Source organism: Vidua macroura, chromosome 13, assembly GCF_024509145.1.
Source record: "Vidua macroura isolate BioBank_ID:100142 chromosome 13, ASM2450914v1, whole genome shotgun sequence".
Taxonomy (NCBI): Eukaryota; Metazoa; Chordata; class Aves; order Passeriformes; family Viduidae; genus Vidua; species Vidua macroura.
This window is the reverse complement of record NC_071583.1, coordinates 677,023-700,213: the sequence shown is the minus strand read 5'-3', so window position 1 is coordinate 700,213 and position 23,191 is coordinate 677,023. Positions and strand designations below refer to the sequence as shown.

Genomic DNA, 23,191 nt, shown 5'->3' with positions numbered 1-23,191 from the left:
AAGCAGTGGAAGGGACTCACCAAACATACTCCTGGCTCCCCAGACATTCCACTCCCTGTTTCTGTACCGAAAGGAACATTCCCACTAGCAATCCCTTATGAAGGCATGCCAGTTCACGTTAAGTGAATTTTACATGTATTTTAGCTCCGTTCCTGAAGCTACTGAAGGCCCAGGACCACGTGCAGAAGGAATGTGTGAGCACAGCTCAGCACCCTCCCGTGGAGCTGGGTGCCTGCACTGCTCTTCCACGCTGGCTCTCACCAGCACACCCCAGGCAGCAGTGACTGCCCCTCTGACCTGCACGTTGAGCCAGAGGACAGGGAGAACTCAGGGGAGGCTGATCTCTGCCATTCCTTCAAGCTATGAGAGTCACTTCTTTGGCCATCAGGAATTTCTGGTTGGAGTGCTTGGGCTTTTCCAGGGACAACAGCTGTGTGATCCTCTTCTGCAGGTTCTACCAAGAGGAAAGACAGAGATTAGAAAGAATGATAATGCAAAATACTGTTGTTTAGGATTCTGCAGCCTAGAGATAAGATTTTTAAGAAAAAATTAAGTTATAAACATTTAAATACCAACATCTCATTCCCACATACTTATTTTCCAAAATTTTGACAGTCCCAGAGGTTGGATATCTTTTCATGTATATTTAAAAAAAGAAACCAACCAACAACTCCCTGAGAACCAGAAATGTTTCACTGTTGAGTTTCAAACACAAGGTGAGAAATAAAGGGTGAGAATGTGTTACATATTTCATAGGATGGAACTTTATTTCAGAAACTAGCAAGCACTTAATGAGTGCTGCTGGCTGCTTGTGCTCCCAACTCCCTTCAGCCCTGCATCAGACAGCCTGAGCTTTAAGTTTTACAGACCAAGTTAACAGGCTTATTTTCAGTTGTGATTTACTTCCTTATGCAGCTAAGACAAAGTCAGTGTACTGACATTTCCATTTCAACAGGAAAAAAAATTTCTAGGCAACACAACAGACAAAAATTGAAAACCATTCTGCTGCTTTTTGTGTCAAGTGTTTTGTTCAATGAAAAGATGAGCAGTTCTCTGAAAAGACACCTTCTGCCCCTCCAAAGAGAAAACAGACACAGGTAAAAAATTCTGGTATGAAAAGACAGACTGCCCTCATGCCATACCCACAAATATTTGCAAGTGAGTTACTTAACTCAAGACTTGCTCAGGACACTAAGCCTGCACAGACCCATCTCACTGGTTACTGATTGTGACAGTCAGACATGTCCTGGCTCCTCCCAGGGCCCAAGCCATGCTCCTGCTCAAACCACCCCCCCTGTTCTGCCCCTCCAGCAATGGTCAGCACAGAAATGGCCAAGCAGAACTTTAATTAGAGTGTGGAGGGGCTTCACAGTCTTTGGATTCAGCTCAGCTTGCCCTTTCTCTCCTGCTAACAGGCATAATTAAATATCAGGGGCATATTTTTGTCTGCTGAAAACAACCAGCAGATCCCAGTGAGTCGGTTGTCCAACTAATGAAACACAACTCTCTGAAATTAGCAGGGTAAAAATAGCAAAGGCCTGTGCAATAATGCAGCCCAGCACAGTTAATATTTATTGAATCAAATTATTTAGCACCAGTATATATCAAATCCTTATGGCGCCTTCCCCTTAGACAAAGCACAGCCCCATGTTTAAAAGTTACAAAGACTGGGAAACATATTTTAAACTTAAAGATGAAAAGCAAGATGACGTAAATCAGGAATAGATGATTAAAATGTCACCACAAACAGAGTGAGGCTAAATTACATCAACTAATAGTACAGGAGAGGCAATGGGAGAGATGGAGGAGGAAATTAAAATAAACGAACAAACCAACAAAACCCCAACCAACTTAAAGATCTGTTTTAATTCTGTACAATTCCACCACTTCCATGAGAACACACAGCAAGTGAGTAAGGAATGCAGACAAAGCCTTGGTTCTCCCAGCTTACCATCAGGCCATTACTGCCTTCTGCCTTTCCCATGCTGTAATCCCCAGTTAATACAAAGGCAATTGCTGTTAACAAGGAACCAAGAGGAACCAGGCTTTAGGCATCTGCTCCCTCCCCTGTGAATCACCTTTTTGCTTTTTCAGTTGTTTATAAACAGTCATCTGAGTGCAGATGTTTTGCATAAAGCCCAAAACTGAAATTCCAAGGATTACTGGAAGCTCAGAGAACAAAGTGTAATGGAAATTGTGCAGGTTTGCCAGAACCAAATGAGGTGCTGCCACATTCTGAACATGATGCAGAATGATACATCTGACCCAAGTTATTTTCTACCTGATCACTCTTTTGGAAAAACTCCATGGTTTTACAACAGCTCTTCTCACAGCCTGCAGGGCAGCACACACAAGACAGAAACCCCAAAATCCACAGCAGCCCATCCCTCCCTTCCAGAGCTGGAAATCAAGGCTGTGACTCCACTATCCAATAGTGGATTGCCTCTTCTTCTGCTATAGAAGAGGAACAGCTTAAAATCTTTTATCCTTGAGAGTCCTTAACCTTTACCTTTCACACAGAATGGATTATGCTCTGCGCCAAGGTCTGCAGGAAACAATAAGGATAAAATTCATACTATTATACTGTTCTCTTCATTTCTTTTTATTCTGCAGAGCTCTGCTGGAAGAGCCAGCACTGGAGAGAGGCACAGATGAAGTCAGCTCAAGAGCACAGGGGTTTGTGGGAGCTGGGGCAAACCACAAACCCTGAGCATACCGACACAGCACGTCTCATATTGGCCAGGGGGGCTCTCCACAACTCAGTCTCTCAAACAGATTAGAAATCCACAAGTCCTATTAGGCTGAGGAATGCTCCTCTAAACCCCACATTCAAAGACACATGTCCCCTGCCAAAGCAGCCAGGAAGCACAGGAACCCAGAGGAGACCAAAGGATGCTGCAGGCAGCGCTCTCAGGGCACAGCCAGGTGATGTCTGGGGCTGTGGGGAGGATGGAGCAGGCTGCTCCTTCCAGCCAGGGAGGAGATGCAGCCAGGCATTCCCACCTCCCACTGTGCTCCAGTACACAAACACAAACCACAGCCAGTTAGAGAGGAGCAACATCCTGCATGAACAGCCCAAAACAAGCCCAAGGATTTTATTGCTTCAGTCTCAGGACAAAAAATTCCTGAATGCAGTCCCCACAAATACTTCTGCAGTTCCCAATTACCAACCCCCTCTCACAGTAAGGATGCTGGAAGGCTGAAAGGCAGCAAGCAGCACCCACCCTCACCTTCATTCAGTGGTCATGTGGCCACCCTCAGCACCTCCAGCAAACCTGAACCAGAACCTCACACCCCTTTTCAACCCACTGGAATGTGCTCCAGATAAAGCACATCCACACACAGCACACAGAAACCAAATATATTTATTATGGGTCATGCCTGTGTTCCACACTAAAATCAATAGTAGTAAATCACTTCAGGGTCTGTTTGATCTTTATGCTGGTTGGGCTTTTTCCCCCCTTAAAGGTTCTAGAAGAACAACAAGAGATGAAAGACCATTTCTTTGGGAATCCAGCACTTGTTAGTGTGGTCCAAGAGGGGACAACACAAAATGTGACTGACCTGTGGCTGCTGGCAGCTCTTTGGCAGCAACCTCCTCTTTGTTTTGAGCACTTTCTGCTTTCCTCTCACCTATTTTCTTCCATCGTTTATTTACTTGATCCACCAAGAACTTGAATTCACTTCTGTGTTTGTTTCCTGAAAGGTACAGAGCACCAGTGACCACCCCACAGGACTAAGGTATGGCACAAACACCGAAAGGACGTGAACAGAAATGGACACCAAAAACTGAATTAAAAGCACTTTTGTTACAGCAGATGAAAACCAACCCAGCACTGTGATATGTCCCACATTCTATTAACAATCCAAATCTGTGTCTGTGCTTTCACAGAGCTGCCCACGGTCCAGAGCACCAGCAGAGATGAACACTTAATGCTCTGTGTCATGCCATTACACTGCTGGGATTCAGATCCTTTAAGTAAGTTAATAAAGCAAATACTCTCTGCACTTTCAATCATGTTTTAAGCACTCCTCTGGTGCTCAGCCAAAGCAATGGAATTGTTTAAGCTTGCTACTGCAAATGCTTTACTCAGAGGCTGGGCAAATACCTGGTGTCCTCAGCAGGATGCTGTGGGTCACCTACCCTGGCCAGGCAGGGAGGGATCCCACTGCCAGGAGGGGCAGCCAGGTGTGGGCTGGGCTCTGCCCCAGGAACAGGAGGAGAGGGAACGGCCCCAGGCCGGGCTGGGGAGGCTCAGGGGGGACACCAGGAGGAATTTCTTCTCAGAAAGGCCTGTCAAGCACTGTGTCACCTCCCTGAGGAGCACATCCCAGCGCATGACCACCCTTCCAGTGGGGAAATTCTTGGATGTATTCTATGATAAAACACCAAGTTCTGCCCCACAGAAGGAAACAGATTTGAGACAGACTCCCTTTCCCTGAGTAGCTGAAAACACCACATAAGGCCAAAAATTCTGTTAATAAAAAGCAAATTCTGTCCCAGATGTCGTGTCCGAGTTGCTGCACTCTCATTACAGAATTCCTCTGGCGCTTCAGTTTTTCCAGCATTGCTATCTTTTGTTGTGCTGGCTCATGGCAGAACTACAAAGCTTTTTGAAAAGAAATGTCCTGGCACACAAGCACTGTTCAGCTGCACTGTAAATCACTGTGGTGCTGAAACGACACCCCAAGCACATCCCACCAACTGCAGCAACATAAACCAGACAGACAGAACGACAAATATTTAAATCACAAGACAAAGCAGCAGACCTCCAAAGAACATGGCAAATAAAAAGATTTATAAGCAGAAAAGGCAACCAAGTATTTTTTTTTCACAGATGTATTTCCTTCCCTGTAGATTTTTTTAACTCTTTAAATAGAGACATGAGAAAAGCAGAGTGGGCTGAGGGGGTCCCTGAGTGCTGTGGGGCAGAAGGAAGTGGCAGTGGCTGTAATGCCAGGCAGAGCTCCCAGCCAGCTCCCATCCTCAGGTTCATCAAGCCAAAGTATTAATTGCTATTTCATAAACAGCAAAAAAATGCCAACAGTGCAATGTGCAAATTGCCAAGAGCCTGGGAAAGTGCAAAGAAGCAGAAAAAAAGCCTTTTCTCCCAGACAGTTTGTCCTGCCTTTCCCCAAGGCTGTTCACAGCCCCAGTGTGTTTTTTCATATGGAAAAGCAGAACAAAAATGCATTTGAGTGTTTTTATTCAGAATTTACACCAGAGTTCATTCATTAATTCTGCTGGGAATTACGGTCTGGGGTGTAAATGCTGTAAAATAAAAGGGAAAAAATCCTTCATTGTGTAACAAAGCTTTTTAAAGTCCATCTGTTTTACAGTGAAATAATGGCATTTGGTGAGAGTTCTTTAATCTCAAACTGTTCTTGAATTCTAACATACAGTTCTTTTTTCATGCTTCTGATTTCTTCCTCATTTTATGAGAAAAAATTACCTGACATCAGTTACCCTTTGCCTCTTAGGTCAGTATTTTTAATTAATTTTAAAACTGTATCTTCCCATTAAAATACTTTTCTCTCTTCCCCTTTTTCCTATTTGTTTTTAGCTTTCCAACTTTCAGTTAATCTACTTGAGACTATCAGGATCTCCAAGTGATTACTTTTGTAGCCATGCCCTTTTAGCAATCAAAACTCAATCAAATATCTGTCTTTGACATATTAAGACAGTATTTAATGTATTTTTGTTCTAAATGCGTACAACAGGCCAAGAAAATAGAACCAGGAGCAGGAAGGCCAGTGCCCTGGGGGGCTCAGGAAGGCCTTTCAGAGCAGTTCTGCTGCAGAGGGTTCCCAGTGACCACACAACTGCACATCCCACACCCTGCTCTGCTCTTTTCATGGCAGGACACTAAGAAAGAGCAAAGTGCATAAATAGAGAAGCCTTTGGAGGCAATCAGCGTGTGTATTCCAGCTCAAAGGAAAAGAAGGTAGATTTAAAAGCAAAATGAGGTGAAATTTGCATGTTACTTACGATATTCAGCGTGGATCTCATCTATTTCTTCCTCCGTCTGGTCCTTTGTGAAGGTCAGGCTCTACAGAAATCACACAAATGGTTTTAACATCAATAAAAAGATGATAAAGCTGCAGACTTCGAAATTACAGACTTAAATCTGGAAGAAGTAACTGTTTGTTTTCCCCTCCCAGCTTTCAGTACCTCATCACATTAATCCACATTTCCAGAACATATCCCCAGTGTCCTGCCCTGCTTCCACCGAGTCACCAGGACCAAGCCAGCCCATGGAACACCCAGCACATGTGGGCCTTAAAATGTTTCCTGCCACTGTGCAACAAACAGGCTCCAAAGGCACCAAAGTATCAGATGTCATGGGAAAAGAACAGGCACTATTGCTGATACAGAAGCATGGAATTTGCTACCTAAATCCTAGAGAATTCGAGAAAGCAAAATATCCCCCACACTGCCATCAAAGGTCAAAATCCTCCAGTATGGCCAAGGAGAACTGTACTCAAGAATTTTTACTGCAGTCAAAAATTGCTCCTACTTGAAGGGTTTGGGCATAAAGCTCAGCAGTGCACCCAGGACTGCCCATGACAAATGTGTGGTGTGAGAAGATCAGGTTCATTACAGGATGCTAAATGTGAATTCTAATATACAAGCTGGGAACTCCACAATAAAGCAAAAGGCAGACATTCCCAGTGCCCACCCTGCAGTTTCTGCTGGCCACCCCTCTGTGAGAACCAAGATCAGTCACTTACATTTTCACCAGGTTTATTACACTCAAGCTGAACCCGAATCTTCTCGTTCTTTTCCAGCTCTTTAACAATCTCTGCAACTGTTTGGAAATACAAGAAAGGGATCACTGAATAAGGAGCTGGGTAATAAAAAGTTGTAACAGCACAGACTGAAACTACCCTGAATTTCAAACACAAACAGCATTAGCCCTCCAAGAGGGAAAGCTCAGACTCCAATCCCAGGCAAACGTGCTTTCCAAATCCTACCAAACCTCCCTCCTGCACACAACAGTGCTTGTGGCACACAGGCCATCATTTAGAGAAACCTTCCATTCTACACTGATGTTTCAATGGAAGACACAATAATTGCATCTACTGTTTATCTTACTTTGTCCCCCAAACCACCTTCCAGGGCAACAGAACCATGTGCAGGCTCAAGGGGAAACAGAGGAATTACAACCCACTTCACCAATTGTCAGACACATCCAAAGCCTATAGACACCATAACATTTAACTAGAGCCACAGCTATGCACAACCCTGCAGTTTACTTTGACATTTACTTTTACAAATCTCTTTCTGCATTTCATCATCTCCACAGCACTGCCAAGCAGCTGTGGGCAGTTATTAAAACAAACACTTCACCATACAGTGAAGCAGGCAGAACAAAAACTCATTAAGCTGTGAAAGAATAAAACCTGTTCCAAACTGGTTTAAGCACACTCCAGGAATTTGGCACCTGTGCTTCCTCAGAAGTTCAGCTATTGGTGCTCCACAGCAGCCTCAGGCTCCCTGCCACCACCCAAAATCCACGTCTGCATCTTAGGTGTGGGTTTAATAACTCACCCTTTGTGCTGAGCATAGGAAGAGTGTGGCATTATTGGGGAGAGCAGCTGGCGTGCACACCACACACCCCAGAACTCCTCCTTCCCTCTGGATGAGCGAGGCAGAGGCTGGGTGCCACTCCCTCCACCACCAGCACTGAGAGAAGGCTCACCCCAAGTACCCCAGCAGCCCAAAGCAGATTTTGCACTGACCTCGACTCACCAAGATAAATCCTTCCAGCTCCAGTGCTCCCAGCAGTCAAACAGTGTTATGCCTACCCCGAGAGCCAACAGAAGGGGAAATGCAGACTGATGGTTTGGGATTGCAGCAACCTCCCTGCAGCCTCTCACTGACCTGATTTGGGGTTCAGGGAATCACACTGAGCATTGTACATGTGCACAAACTCCTGGTGTCTCTTAATGAGCTGCTGGCGGGTCCCAGAGGCAGACAGACCCTGCTCCTTGAGCTTTTTCCTCAGATCTCGATCCGACAGCAGGTTATAAACAACTTTGGACATCAGCTTCCTTTTGTGATCAGAACTGCCAAAGGAAAACGAGAGAGACCTTAGTCAATTAATACTCCTATGAAAATCAAACTATTTACAATTGTGGGTACTTCACCCACTCAGGATAATGTACACATGAAAGAAATTGGGTTTTCCACCCCAGTACTGGCCACGGCTTACCTGAATCAGCTGAAGAAATATTAAAATTATTAGAAATCAAGCCAAAACTCAAATGAGGAGATTTTTCAGCTTCCTGGAAAAATGTCTTTGAGAAAAACAGTCATGTACCTGAAGACAGCAGTTCCCAGCTAACAGAAAGGTGGTTTAGGGATACAGAGAGAGACATTAAAGATAAGTAACAGTGCTGTCAGAGGAATAACATCTAAAGCCAAAATTTACTGCTTTCCACTGCTATTCTGTCAGGACTCAACATTCCTGGCACAGCTGGGGGAAACATCTTAATTACAGGAAACTGCCAGAGAAAATTCAAGTCCTAGTACAACTTTTGTCACCTAAAATTAGCAGATCATTTCCTCCTGTCAAATTAGCTCAGGCTTCCCTACACCTCCTGGTGAGATACTCTCAAACCAGGAAAAACAGAGGGGCCAAAACCCATCTGCAGCCTCACTCATCTTCTGCGACTGCAGCAATTCATAGAGGCACTGCATTTAATTAGACATTTTTCTTTCTGCAGCAAAATAAAGCTCAGCTGCATCACTCTGGACTAGAGAGCAGTTAACAGCTTTCCACTGTGAAAATGAGAGACCTATTTGGAAACTATTCAGCACTTTTTGACTTATCATATCGAAATGTCAAGGTTAAAAAAAAAAAAGTCTTACACAAAAACTGTCAATAGTTCATTTACTCTCATCCAGCCCTGTAGCATGGCTGGTAAACAGAAGATGGATTACCACAATACACTCTTCAGGGAAGCTTTTTTCAGATTCTTTTGGGAAATATAAAAAATTTTGCTGAATAATTAAAGTAAATATTTTGAAAGTCCCACAGAAGCTTGGTGTGTATTCCAGCTCAGCAGCAGCATGACCTAAAGTGTGCTGACAGCTTTCCAGCAGCCAGCCACAGGAAAACACCTCACAACAGGTTTAAATCCCAATGCTGCTTGGGTTTCCCCATGCTTGAGAAACACAGTGTTCCCTGGAAACATATTCACATGTTGGAATTACCCCTGTGGAGCTCTGGGGGGCTAAATGAGCAGTTCTGCTGAAACTGCTCAGCTGTTAACACAGCCTGGTTTGAGAATAAACAGAGCTCACACTCCTCAGGGCAGCACCAAACACCACTGGCACAAAGCAGGCACTGCCAAGGGCCAGCACTGCCCCAGAGCTGCCAGCCCCCAAGGGCAGTGGCTGCTGTGACCCCTGCTGAAGGCCTAAGCAGCCTAGAGATTAAATAAGCAGAACTTTAAATCCTGTTAGGGACATGGGTGTGACACCAGGGACAGATCTGGCTTATTTTTCCCATTATTAAGAACAGAGAAAGCACTAAACCACTCCAAATGGAAATTAAATGTAACATCAGATTTCAATATTCGTTTACCATTTTTTCATCTTGAAAGTCCTTTAGCTTACAGATTGCACTCTAAGCATGACTGGGCAAAACAAGAGATTTAACATAAAATTACTTTCTAATTCAAGGTTCAGGGTAATTAGAAAAAACAAGCATTGAAGTACAAATGCTCCCAGTTCTTCACTCTGATCAGTCAGAAATAACAACAGCCTAAATTTCTGCTGTAAGTAAAGCAAACTGAAACTCCACTTCTGATGTGAATGTGGTGACCGTGACCAATGCTGGGGCAGGGGCACAGAGCCAAAGGAATGCATTAATCTTATGGAAATCGAGATCTTCAGGAAACCTCAAGAGCCCCAGAGAGAGGACAGAAAGGGGCAATTTTTATTCTTTAACTTGACAGCTATTGAAGAAAATGTCTCTTGGCACACCTGAACCAAAGGAAGCAATTCCTTCACCAAATGAAAAATGGGAATCAGTGTTATCTGAAGGGAATTTTAATGCCAGGGAGCAGAAAGGTGACGAGAACAACACACAGACTAAGTTCTCTCTGTGATGAATTTTTTAAAGCATTGGCCACTGTCTTCTTGCCACTAAAAGCAAAGAGTAATTGAGCTGGCAACACACAGTCTTTCTCAAGGGGGGACAATCCCCACAGTGATTTCAGAGTGCTCTACACAGCAGGGAAGCCAGAAACAAGCACAAACCACTACTGTTACAGCCCAGCACACACAGCTCTCAGTTCAGCAGTGCTCAAACCAGCACACACACTTGGAAGCTCTCAGAGCTGCTCCTTACCTTCGGAGGCTGTCCTTCTTCTCCTCCCTGGTCAAGCAGCTATCCAGATGTTTGTTTATATACTGCTCTAGAATAGCAACCTCACAAACAGGACATTCCACTGAAAGCAAGGGAGAAGGAATTTACTGGTGTGGATGTAACAGCAAAGAGCAAATGCTTTCCTCTGAGAAACTAAGAGTTGGGACAGTCACAAAGCACACTAGTCCTGACAGAACATTGTCACAGTAACAGTCTGTTACTGTGCTGGAAGTTACCTGTGAGTTCTCAGAACAGGAACAAATAACACTAAACCCTCTCACTGCAGGTGCTTCTGTAGTAGTCTGTCTTGACCGACTACTTTGTATTTGTGGAAATAATTTCCATGTGATGTGCGTTCAAAGATTCAAAAAGATCATAGAATGGGAAAGTTTTAATTGCTCAAAAATAAACAAGCAGTAAAATTTCACATGAGTTTTAACTTAACAACACAAGCAAGTCTGTTGTAAAACCACAGCAGGTTTCCTGTGGCTTCTTTCCAGGATTCATCCAGTAATGAATACATATGAACTTCAGAGTTCCAGATGAATAAATCATTAAACAAAACAACAGCTAAATTTGAGCTAATAAGAACCAGGGGTGTACTCCTACATGGCGTTTTGTTTTAATTTAGGCTTTTAGCTAGGTCAATAGGATGGCTGCCAGCACATCTGAACTAAGAGGGTTCTGCCATTTTATTGTGGTTGACTGGTATAAATGAGCATTTTCACACTTCAAAGTAAATTCACCTTAACTCTCTAGAATTACAAAAGAATAATGCAGATGACTCTTCTGGAGAGTGTGGGAACAGAAATATTAACAGAACCGATGCCATGCTCATTTTGAGTTCAGGCTCACCCCCTCAAATAACAAACACGTTATAAAATAACCTGTTCAAGGATACAAGAGCAGAATAAATGCCAGTGTCTGTCTAGTCATTGGGGGAAGGAGAAGAGAAATTACTTCATTTTTACTAAGACTGTTGCACAACTATTGTTTTTCAGTGTTGTTACTCAAAGCAAAGGAATCCATAAGCACTGAATTCCATTTAATTCCTTGGCAGCAGCTCAAGCTTTCTGGTGAAGAACACGCTTGGAGCAGAGCTGTCCCACGTGAGCAGCGATGTGAAGGGAGCACAGGCCAGTTAAGAGGGAAGGAGCTGAATGTGCCAGCACAGCCCAGAACCACAGGGAGAAATGGGATGGATGAGTGCCACATTCTGAGGGTCCTCTAACACATACAGGCAGCCACACGTGCGGGAGAGAGCAGGACATAACCAGAAATCAAACAGCTCACCTTTCTTGTCTCCTTTGAGCACAGATGTAGAAGGCCTTTCATGACTTTCGGTGCACCCAGGAATCTCTTGTGACCTCACTTTGCTGTCTTTACCACCAAGCTCTGCAGAAGTGCTGTGTTCATGGTGCTCCTCAGTTTTGAAACTCTTCTGAGCAGTCCATGCCAGGCCACCTGCCTTCGTGGAGGTGCAGACTTTGTCCTTTCTCAAGGAGCTCTCAATCCCTGGCACCTCTTTGGACTCTGGCTGAGAATCAGGACTCCAGTGGCTCTCGGCAGCCGGACGCTGGCTGTGGGCCGGTGGGGACGGAACCGGGGGAGCTTCCAACACCAACTGCAACAGCTGCTGCCTAGAAGCACCCAGGAGAAAACACACAGCTAGCACACTGGACAGTGTGAAGAACTGGAAAATTTGTTTGCCAACACACGCTCTTTTTTGGCTGTGAAAATGCTAGGAGTGAGGGCAAAAGAGAAGGGAGCAGTCCAAGACTGGCTCTCCCAGAATGTGATTTTTTGGGCTCATGAGCAGCTGGGTGATGACATCTCATGGTCCCAAACCCCAGGGACAGAAGAGCCAGGGCACAGTGGATGCTCCTGGCACAGCCCTGGGCTCTCTGACAGAACATTGTCACCTGCCACCCCCTCCCTCAGCACCAGAGTGCATTACTCAAACTTCTCACTAACCACAGAAACTCTGACAGGTGTGATTGGAGAGATTCAAACAAGCATGGCTAGACTGGAAGCTCATCCATCATGCAGCAAGCCCAGAGAAAGCACACAGTGATGGAGGGGTCCAGACTCTGCCATCACCAGCCTGGCCAGCTCACCTGGGAGCTGATCCTATGGCAAGCATCAGTTCTACATCATGTCCAAAAACCTCTGCATATGGTGTATGGTCTCAGCATTATCTGTGATACTCTCAAGAACTTAATGGACTGCTATGAGCTCTGAGCTGACAGAATTTGACCTTCCTGGCACAAAGCAATAACTGCAGCACAGCTGACAATGCTCAGTTTATGAGCAGAGCAGTGTCCTTCCCTTTGAAGGCTGAGAGATGAATCAAGCAGGTGTCAGTGAGCCCAGATCCACCAGAACAGCCACTACCCAAACCCCCCTGCGAGACCCATCCTCCTCAGTCGCTGAGAAGGGTCAGGGCAGGGAGTTAAAAACCACCTGTTAACTAAAGATGGATGGTTTCTTAACATCCTCCCTCCAGCACCCTCCCTCTGCTTCAACGACAGCACAAACAGCTTCCCACTTTTTTCCTTCAGATTTGTAACACCCACAAAAACCAAGTGTCCTTCATCAGGCTCCTGGTTCACATTTTACAGTCTGTTTACTTCCCTCTTGCTGAAGCAGCAATGAAGCAGAGTTGCTGGGAATCTAGGGCTTCCACATAAATAGATGCCAAGGAAGAGACAGAGCTGTGAATGCTCCTAGGAAGAACTCACACAGAACAGTCCCAACTGCACTAAAAGCAATGTATCTCCTTGCAATTCCTCCTGCAGTCCTGCTCAATCACTGTATCAGCAATGACAGCACCTGCTCTCTCGAGCACCCAGAGTCGATGTGTTTATTCCTCTGACTCACTGCCTGCCGAGTAACCCTGACTAGGAAACAGAGATAAACCTGACAGTAGAAACATTGTTCTTATCTATGTATGAAGAAAACCAGAGATTCTTTTCAGCAAGGACTACTACTTTTCTATTTAGGCAAGTGTAGCTCTAATTTCTGTTGCTAAGTTTTCAAACAAGGTGATGCAGAAACTGACAAATTTTCTCAAAATAATCTCTTTAGTAGAGGGAAATGAATTAATTTTTTACATTTCACACAAAACTTTACCTGTTATTTTTAAAGACACTGGCCTCACTGCAACTGATAAGAAAACTCTTCATTAAGATCAGCTCATGCAAATACTGCTCCTCATCTTTCTCTCCTGGCCAGAGGCATGAATTCTGCCCCGGAGCACAGACAGGTGAGGGAACAGAAAAGTGCTCATGGCAATGCCCCCCAGGCTCCTGCCCCGCTGGGGTCAGGGTGTGCCCTTCAGCAGGGCACTGCACAGCCACAGCCATGGAGCCTGGTGAGAACTGCTCCTCTCCCTCCACACAGAAACATCCATGGCCATAAGGAGGCACAGGACAGCTCCACTTCCACCGAGAGCCCACCCTCTGTACAGGGAGGGAGCTGCATTCCCACACATCCCCCACAGCTCTTCCTGCAAACACCTAATGCTGACAGAGCACAAATGGGATCCGCTCGCTCTGGCTGGAATGATTCCCATTCCCTGCACATGCTGACCTTGGAGCACAGCTTTCACTCTGCTAAGTGCCACCAACATTACCATTTTCTTCCCCTCCAGGCCTGACTTAAGAAATGGGTCTGCACTTTGTGAAATGCTGAGAAGATTTAAAGCCTAATTTTCATAAACATCAAACTACCCAAGGCCCAAAGTCAAGTTAACATACTTGATCTATCAAACATGCTGAGCCCTTCAACCCCTGCACCGTGGAGTTGTTTCTGGGGACAGCCAAGGGGAAACAAAGCAGATGGAGAAGGAGGGGGGAGACAGAATGTTGCCCTGTACCAGCACCAGCAGGACAGAAGAGCAGTGCTGCTCTGATTGAATGGTTCTCATCCCACGTAAGGCTCTCAGGACAAGCAGTGTCCCCTCAGCTCAGGGCACTGGGCAGAGACCCAGCCCAGGTGCCAAGCCCTGGACACCACACCGACCCTGCCTGCCTTCCCCAGGGCTCTGTCCCACTAGAGCAGGCAGCCTTTCCCACCCCTACCCTCACTGCTTCCCTCCACCCACGCCACACTGGCTCCACAGCCCCGCTGATCCAGCTTCATGTGAGAAATTGACTGAACTCCAAGTCACAAAAGGAAAGGTTATTGAACTGCTCTCACTGCTAAGATTTATATTGATCCATTAAAGCAGTCCAAAAAAAAATTAACATTTAAATTCAATATCATAATGGATCCAAGTCAGCACTACTTGTTCCCCACAAAATCAGGCATTAACAAAAAAATAGTAATCCATTTATCTCTAGGAAGCATCAGAATTCAAGCTGAAACAGGGGAACTGTAGGATATAAATTACTCAAATAAATCAATTAAATCTAGTAGTGGTCATATGGAAGATTAGATCTATCTACATTCTATGATCTTCATCAGAGAAAAATTCTCTCATGAAACAAAGCCATCAACTGAACTATGTTTCTTGTCACTTACAAAGCCAAGAGTCTCATTGACTTCCAGCTCCAAGTTAATTCCAGAGAAAAAGATGAGAGTGCATTTGTCTCCTACAGAGACAGGAATACCCACAGAATTCCCAGCAAATCACTGAGTAGCTTCTCATCAAAAGAAACCAGATAATACCAGGAGCTTCATGTATCTACTGTTGTGATACATGATGAGGTATTTTACCAAGTCATATTTATTCTGTTGTTCCTGTGTTTTAAAGGGATGTGAAGCTCAAAAATTAATTAAAAACAAACAGAAAAGTAGCTAAGAAATCGAGTTGAAAGCACAGCACTCCATTACTTTCCTTACCCAAGAAAAGTCACATTTTTACCCTTTCAATGCCTCTATTTTTCCTAGCCAGTGACTTCACCACAAGAACGCTCTTGCAAGGTGACCATAACCACTGGACAAAATCCTCCTATTCAGAATCTCCTCTGCACACATAGGAAGGATCCTGAAGAAAATCTTTACTACCATTTTTTCCCCCACAGAATCCTGACATATCTATTGACTGCCTACACAGTGGCAGAGACTGTAACTTCCAGAGCAGCTAAGCAGAAGCAGAACCAAAATAAGCTTGCAAAAGCTCCACATCACTTGAGTGCACAGTAACCTTCAGCCAGAACACTGCAGGACTTTTCCAAAGTGCAAACGTTCGTCTTTGACACCACAATTGTTTTGCTCAGTTCTCACACTGCTCCTCTCCAGGGCTCTGAGCCTGGGGGCACACACAGTCACACCTTGCCAGCTGCCAAACCAGAGAGAGTAGCCATAAAATTACAGAAATACCTTGCAGAATTAAAGCTCTTCACTAGATCATCTAAAATCCGGTTGTTTTTCAGGTCAGATTCTGAGACTGCCTATAAAAGAAAGAAAGTAAAAGCAAAAAAAAAAAAAAAACAAAACCCAAAACCAAACCTAAATAAACAAACATTCAAATGCAGTGAAAACAGCAAGTGCCCAGAAAATGTTCAAGTGATCAATAACTTGCTTCTTGGCTCGATGCCTCAACTACCCCCACTAAAGTGCTACAGGAATTAAGATGCTTAAAGGGTAAACACTTCTTCCCCAAAAAGATCTCATATTAAAACAATTGCCTGAGAACTTAAGTGTGGGATATTAAGGTAACAGGTAAAACCAAAGCATAAAGCAACAAAGCCCAGTGTGCCCAGGCTCCAACAATGGTTTACTGCAGCACAGGTCTAATAATTTTGGAAACCAAACCAAACCATCTTCTGAAGGTGGTAAGAACCTTAAGCAACAAAGCGTGAAAACTGATAAAGGGAAATGTTAATCCTCTGATTATGGAATGAAAATATGAATTATGAGTTGCCTTTGTGCATTCAGTTCATTCTTTTTAAACAATTTCTGATTTTTACTTCACTGCAACTTTCTCTGTTCTTCTTTTAAACAAAGCTTTTATTAATTTTTAATTTTATTTTTATTTTGAGATGAAATGGGGCCACTCACACACAGAAAATGAAGCACTTATGTTTCAGCACTTCTGGTTTAAATGATGGGTATTTTAACAAATTAATGTTAAATGTTTTGTGACAGACTGTACACACAGCCCTGACCAAACCCCAGCCCTGATGCTCCATCCCCTTCTGCCTGCACTGACAGAGGAGTGCCTCTGGAACAGGACAACTCCAGATGCAAGAGCACCACACTTTGCCCATGCAATCAGAATTGATTATTTGGTGTAGTCTAAAGGTAAACACTCCTAAGATTTGCCAAAAGATAAAAAATAAACTGAGGGGGAAAACCAACAGATAAAAAAATAAACTGAGGGGCAAAAACCAAACCACAGCCACACTTACCACACAGCATGTTGGACACTGCGTTTTGTAGGACAAAGACTTGCGGATACAAAGGGAACAGTCTGGAAAAAGGAAACACATCATTTTGAACATTATTGCAAATGCAGTTCCACATCCTTGCTTGTGTATTTCCTTGTTGTACAATACATGCAAGCTATTCCACAATACACAAATATGAAAACACACCATTTTCACGCGGAATTGAGATTATCATTGTTGCAAAAGAACCCGTATTTTATGCAAACATGTTTCAAATATCAGCTCCTCCACCTAAAGCTGATGTTTGTTTCCTGTTGCTCCCCAGTGCAAGCAGCCCTTGGTCAGCCCCACCACCAGAGCAGTGGTTGCACTGCTCGCTCCCTCGCCGTGCTGGGTTTTTGACATGACTAACGCTGATCACTTTCATCTTCCTGCACAGCCCCGCACAAACCCACAATCCCCTCTTTTCCCCAGGCCCTTCTGCCCCTTTCCAAAACAATACCAACTTGTTGTTGAGAGAAGAGGCTAAAAAGGAGGGGAGACAGCACTGAAATGCTGAGAGACAGCTTCATGTCACCTCGCCGTCACAGGATGCCTCGAGAGGCTGGGCGGTGAAACAGCCATACTGTCACAGTCCATTTCTGTGCTTGTTACACCTTGTCAATTTAGCCGTGAGCTTTCACGGCCACTTAAGGATTTAAAAAGTCTCATCGTTCTCCAGGAAAACGTTCCCTCACTAGATCATCATGGGTCAGAGTCTCAGCACTAGCTCCTGAAAGAGATCTCTATTTCACAGGCCCTCTGGGAATGCACCAGAAAAGCAGCAGAAGCATTAATTAATCCCAGAATGGTTCGGGTTGGGAGGGACCTTAAAGCTCATTTCATCCCACCCCCTGCCATGGGCAGGGACATCTTCCACTGGACCAGGTTGCTCCAAGCCCAATCCAACCTGGTCTAATGCACCGATTAACACTTAAAACCACAAATCCATCTAAATGCCCCAAAATTACTAGATACGTAGCAAGAAGTGATATGGGGTGAGAAAGCCATGAAGAAACAAACTTTAAGTGTATGACTAGGAACGAAGTGGCCGCCAGCTGACACCCCAGCACCTTCCCACGGGCCAGCCCACGCGTGCAATGATTGTGCAATGATTGTGCAATGATTGTGCCTCTGGACACACTGCGTCCGTGTGCAATGAGTGCTGCTTGGAGCCACGGTGCCCAGGCAGGCTGCGCCGCCAGCAAGCGAAGAGAACTTCCAGTTTTGTGGCTCCCCACACTGCCTTCAACGGTGGCAGCTTTGCCAAGCTAAACTACACTTCGCTGCCAAACTACAACGTCCCCCTTCACGGAAGGAAGTGCTACAGTTTCTGAACCAAACAATCACAAGCATTTATTTTAACGTGAGAAAAGGCAAGGTACTTCCCTCCTAATCTGGCTTCAGCAAAGCGCCCGGGGCCAGGCTCCAGCAGATATCTCCCAGGGCAGACAGAGCAGCACGGGAAATTTGAGCTCTTAATGCTCTGCACACAGAGCTTTGCATTTGTACCACCCTCAAGATGTTAACAAAGATATTTACATGAAGAATGCCAGACGCCGCATGTTTGTACTACAGCAGGAACTACACCAGGGCAGGTTCTGGCTGCTTCCATCTTGCAAAGCTCCTCCCAGCGTGCACGGCAAAGAGAATCACGGAACCCTAGAACGGTTTGGGTGGGAAGGGACCCTAAAGCCCAGTCAGTTCCACCCCCTGCCATGGGCAGCACGTTTCCCACTGTCCCAGGGCGCTCCAAACCCCTTCCAGTCTGGCCCTGGACACTTCCAAGGACGGGGCAGCCCCGGCTGCTCTGGGCACCCTGTGCCAGGGCATCACCACCCTCCCTCTTCTGCATCTCTGATCTAACCGTGTCCTCTGTCCGTGGGGAGCCACTCCAGGCCCTTGGAAAGAGCTTCTCTCCATCCCTCCTGCAGGCTCCAGAACCTCGTGTTTGCCAGGCCGAACACTCCCAACTCGCCCGGCCTTTCCTCCCAGCTCACCCGACACCGAGCCCGCGTCCTCGCCGCCCTCCCGCCCGGCACTCACAGCTGTGCGAGCACTGCGGGATGATCACGGCGATGCTGAAGTAGTCGAAGCAAATCCCGCAGCGCAGCAAGTCATCCACGGCCTGCAAGGAGAGCGCGGTGAGCGCGGCCGCTCGGCCGGGCCGTCCCGGCGGCACCGGCCGAGACAGCGCCCCGGGACCCCCGCCCGGCCCCCGGCGCCGCACGCACCTTCAGCGGGGCCAGGCCGGGCGGCCACGGCGGCTCGAGCAGCGGCATCGCCGCGGCGCTGTCGGCGCGGCCCGGCCCGGTGCCGCCCCACGGCCCCGCTGGCAGCGGCGGCGGGCCCGGATCCGCGCGCACCGCCGGCTTCCGGCAGCGCTTCCGGCAGCGCCGGCGGCCAACGGCAGCGGCAGCGGGGACTACGGGAACCAACGGGAACGGGAACGGGGACTACGGGAACCAACGGGAACGGGAACGGGGACTACGGGAACGGCAGCGGGAACGGGGACTACGGGAACGGGAACCAACGGCAGCGGCAACGGGGACTACGGGAACGGGAACCAGCGGGAACGGCAACGGGGACTACGGGAACCAACGGGAACGGGGACTACGGGAACGGGAACCAGCGGGAACGGCAACGGGGACTACGGGAACGGGAACCAGCGGGAACGGCAACGGGGACTACGGGAACCAACGGGAACGGGGACTACGGGAACGGCAGCGGCAACGGGGAACGGGAACTACGGGAACGGGAACCAACGGGAACGGCAACGGGGAACGGGGAACGGGAACGGCAGCGGGGAACGGGGACTACGGGAACCAACGGGAACGGCAACGGGAACCAACGGGAACCAACGGGAACGGCAACGGGGAACGGGGAACGGGAACTACGGGAACCAACGGGAACGGGGACCGGGAACTACGGGAACCAACGGGAACCAACGGGAACTGCCGGGAACCAACGGGAACGGGGAACGGGAACTACGGGAACCAACGGGAACCAACGGGAACTGCCGGGAACCAACGGGAACGGGGACGGGGAACGGGAACTACGGGAACGGGAACTACCGGGAACCAACGGCAACGGGGAACGGAAACTACGGGGATGGGGAACGGGAACTGCCGGGAACCAACGGGAACGGGGAACGGGAACTGCCGGGAACTACGGGAACGGGGATGGGGAACAAGGATGGAACCTCCGGGAACGGGAACTACGGGGATGGGCAACGGGGAACCGCCGGGAGCGGGGATGGAATTGGTGGGAACGGGGAACGGGAGCTGCTGGGAACGGGAGCGGGGATGGGAGCGGGAACCGGGGATAGAAATGCCGGGGACGGCAGTGAAACGGAATGGCTGGAACCCGGGAAGCCGGCAGGCAGAGAGCGGAGCTGAGCGCTCCCGAGTGCTCCGTGGGAGCTCAGTGATCCCCGGTGGGGGCTCAGTGATGCCCGGTGGGGGCTCAGTGATTCCCCGGTGGGGGCTCAGTGATTCCCCGGTGGGGGCTCAGTGATTCCCCGGTGGGAGCTCAGTGATGCCCGGTGGGGGCTCAGTGATGCCCGGTGGGGGCTCAGTGATGCCCGGTGGGGGCTCAGTGATGCCCGGTGAGTGTCCCGGTGAGGCAGGGTGGAGCTGCAGATCGAGTGCCCAGGGTGGAGCTGCAGATCGAGTGCCCAGGGTGGAGCTGCAGATCGAGTGCCCAGGGTGGAGCTGCAGATCGGGTACCCAGGGTGGAGCTGCAGATCGGGTGCCCGGGGTGGATCTGCAGATCGGGTGCCCGGGGTGGATCTGCAGATCGGGTGCCCCGGTGAGGCAGGGTGGAGCTGCAGATCGGGTGCCCAGGGTGGATGGAGCTGCAGATCGGGTGCCCAGGGTGGAGCTGCAGATCGGGTGCCCAGGGTGGAGCTGCAGATCGGGTGCCCACGGTGGAGCTGCAGATCGGGTGCCCACGGTGGAGCTGCAGATCGAGTGCCCAGGGTGGAGCTGCAGAGCGGACGGCAGCGCTGGGTGCAGCAGGGGCGGGTGCGGACCCAGCCCTGGCTGCAGGCACTGCCCTCGGGGCTCGCTGCTCCCGTCCCCTGGCACGCTTCACGCTGTTACGATATTCCTGTTGACTAAACTTGCTGGAGTAGAGGTTTTTACACACACACACATGCAGCATATGTAACCATTTTTTAGAATACTCTACAGAACAGCACTACCTCCCTCTGCTTACTTCATTTCACAGGTGTGTTTTACGCCCTTCACTTTTTGCAGCTGCTGGTGACTCAAACGTGCTCTTACCTGAAAACTGTGCACCTGTGCCTGATTTTTTCTATGAGATTTTTTTTTGTAGCAGTGCAATTTCTATGCTCTTACTCTGAGCTAGTCTGATTTTTGAATCAAGCCCAGCTCCCTCAGCTGGCACTCAGTAACACTCATGTATATCTGTATAAAAGGTACTCCGTGACCCCCATGATGGAGAAGGTCACAATAAACCATCACAATGGTCTCTGCTGGCCTTGGGCACTGTGAACCTCTGCATTTGTATATTTGAATGGATCTGATTACTGCCTGCCCCTTGCCAAAAGTGCTAGAATTTACAGAATAGTGTCATTGACTTAAGTGCCTGTTCTTTTACCTTGAGGAATCCATTTCTGCTTTCTCTGTGAGCTGTGACCTAATTAATGTATCAAACTCCGGCAATTTTCTGTTCTCCTCGTTCCCTCACACATAGGGCAGGTCTTGGTTCGCACATTCTGACAGGAGTTTATTGGATGGGAATGAACTCGCCCGGGAATGGGCACAGAGGGTTCATGGGTTCATTTCTGCAGCAACATGTTTATTTCTTGTTTAAGTGGACTGATGAAGAGCAAAGGGCAGTGAATTTACAGCCAAGCACCATCCACACAGACCGCTGCTGAATAAAACACAATTTAAACTGTTTCCACGGTAAAAGCACCATTTAAAAGAGCCCTGGAAAATCCGTGCTTTCAGCTGAATCCTGCACGCTGCAGAAGCTGGAGAGCATCCCCCTGCTCAGGGAGCGTGGCAGGACGATCCCAATCCCGATCCCAATCCCGATCCCAATCCCGATCCCAATCCCGATCCCGATCCCTTTAGCGCGGGAGCGCAGCCCGGGGCTGTGTGAGCGTTTCCGTGGGGATGCAGCGCTGGGGCTGCCCCCGGGCAGAGGCACCGGGAGGCTCCTTCAGCTGCCCCAGAGCTCGGCCAGCAAAGCCTCCCTGCTCGGCTGGAGCGCGGCCGGGGACAGCCCCGGGAGCCCCGGGAGCGGGGACAGCCCGGGAGAGGGGACAGCCCGGGAGTGGGGACAGCTCTGGAAGTGGGGACAGCTCTGGAAGTGGGGACAGCCCGGGAGTGGGGACAGCTCTGGAAGTGGGGACAGCTCTGGAAGTGGGGACAGCCCGGGAGTGGGGACAGCTCTGGGAGAGGGGACAGCTCTGGGAGCCCCGGGAGTGGGGACAGCCCGGGAGTGGGGACAGCTCTGGGAGAGGGGACAGCTCTGGGAGCCCCGGGAGTGGGGACAGCCCGGGAGTGGGGACAGCTCTGGGAGAGGGGACAGCCCCGGGAGCAGGGACAGCCCCGGGAGAGGGGACAGCCCGGGAGTGGGGACAGCTCTGGGAGTGGGGACAGCCCCGGGATTGGGGACAGCTCTGGAAGTGGGGACAGCTCCGGGAGTGGGGACAGCTCTGGAAGTGGGGACAGCCCCGGGATTGGGGACAGCTCCGGGAGTGGGGACAGCCCCGGGAGTGGGGACAGCTCTGGAAGTGGGGACAGCTCCGGGAGTGGGGACAGCTCTGGAAGTGGGGACAGCTCCGGGATTGGGGACAGCTCCGGGAGTGGGGACAGCCCCGGGAGTGGGGACAGCTCCGGGAGTGGGGACAGCTCTGGAAGTGGGGACAGCCCCGGGATTGGGGACAGCTCCGGGAGTGGGGACAGCCCCGGGAGTGGGGACAGCCCCAGGAGCGGGGACAGCCCCGGGAGCGGGGACAGCCCCGGGAGTGGGGACAGCCCCAGGAGCGGGGACAGCCCCGGGAGCCCTGGGAGTGGGGACAGCCCCGGGAGCGGGGACAGCTCTGGAAGTGGGGACAGCCCCGGGAGTGGGGACAGCCCCGGGAGTGGGCGACTGGGGACAGCTCTCCTCCCCTGGAGGAACGCTTCCCGCTGTTTTATTGGCACTCTGGGCTTTGGCGGAGCAGGAATAAACTGCTTTATCTTGCTGAACCAAGCTACAACTTGTTATTGTACACAGAACATATCTCCTCCTTCCAAGCCCCTGAAATACTCATTTAAATTAATATACCAGGAAGTCCCAACTGCATTTTCATACACTTGTTGCCCTGTTCTGTTAGCAGAGAAATGTATGGAAAGGCTTAGTAGGATGTGGAGCAGCCTGACACAAAGCAAATCTCCAAAAGCTACTGATTTTCACTTG

The 23,191-nt window shown here is 48.5% G+C and overlaps 1 protein-coding gene across 2 annotated transcripts in view; it reads right to left on the bottom strand.

Annotated features, from left to right (window-relative positions):
* Positions 1-19,192, bottom strand: part of RAD18 (RAD18 E3 ubiquitin protein ligase) — a 28,382-nt gene extending 9,190 nt beyond the window's left edge. The window contains exons 1-11 of one of the 2 annotated variants that reach the window (XM_053989150.1): positions 18,988-19,192; positions 18,800-18,881; positions 16,736-16,797; positions 15,705-15,775; positions 11,673-12,019; positions 10,362-10,461; positions 7,886-8,070; positions 6,733-6,809; positions 5,990-6,050; positions 3,565-3,699; positions 298-454 (exon numbers count right to left, since the gene is read on the bottom strand). In XM_053989150.1, coding sequence (XP_053845125.1) covers positions 298-454; positions 3,565-3,699; positions 5,990-6,050; positions 6,733-6,809; positions 7,886-8,070; positions 10,362-10,461; positions 11,673-12,019; positions 15,705-15,775; positions 16,736-16,797; positions 18,800-18,881; positions 18,988-19,035 — 1,325 coding nt within the window. In that variant the 5' untranslated portion in view covers positions 19,036-19,192. The remainder of the gene's footprint in view (positions 1-297; positions 455-3,564; positions 3,700-5,989; positions 6,051-6,732; positions 6,810-7,885; positions 8,071-10,361; positions 10,462-11,672; positions 12,020-15,704; positions 15,776-16,735; positions 16,798-18,799; positions 18,882-18,987) is intronic. The other variant, XM_053989149.1, reaches the window with a different exon arrangement.
* Between the last annotated feature and the right edge of the window lie 3,999 nt (positions 19,193-23,191).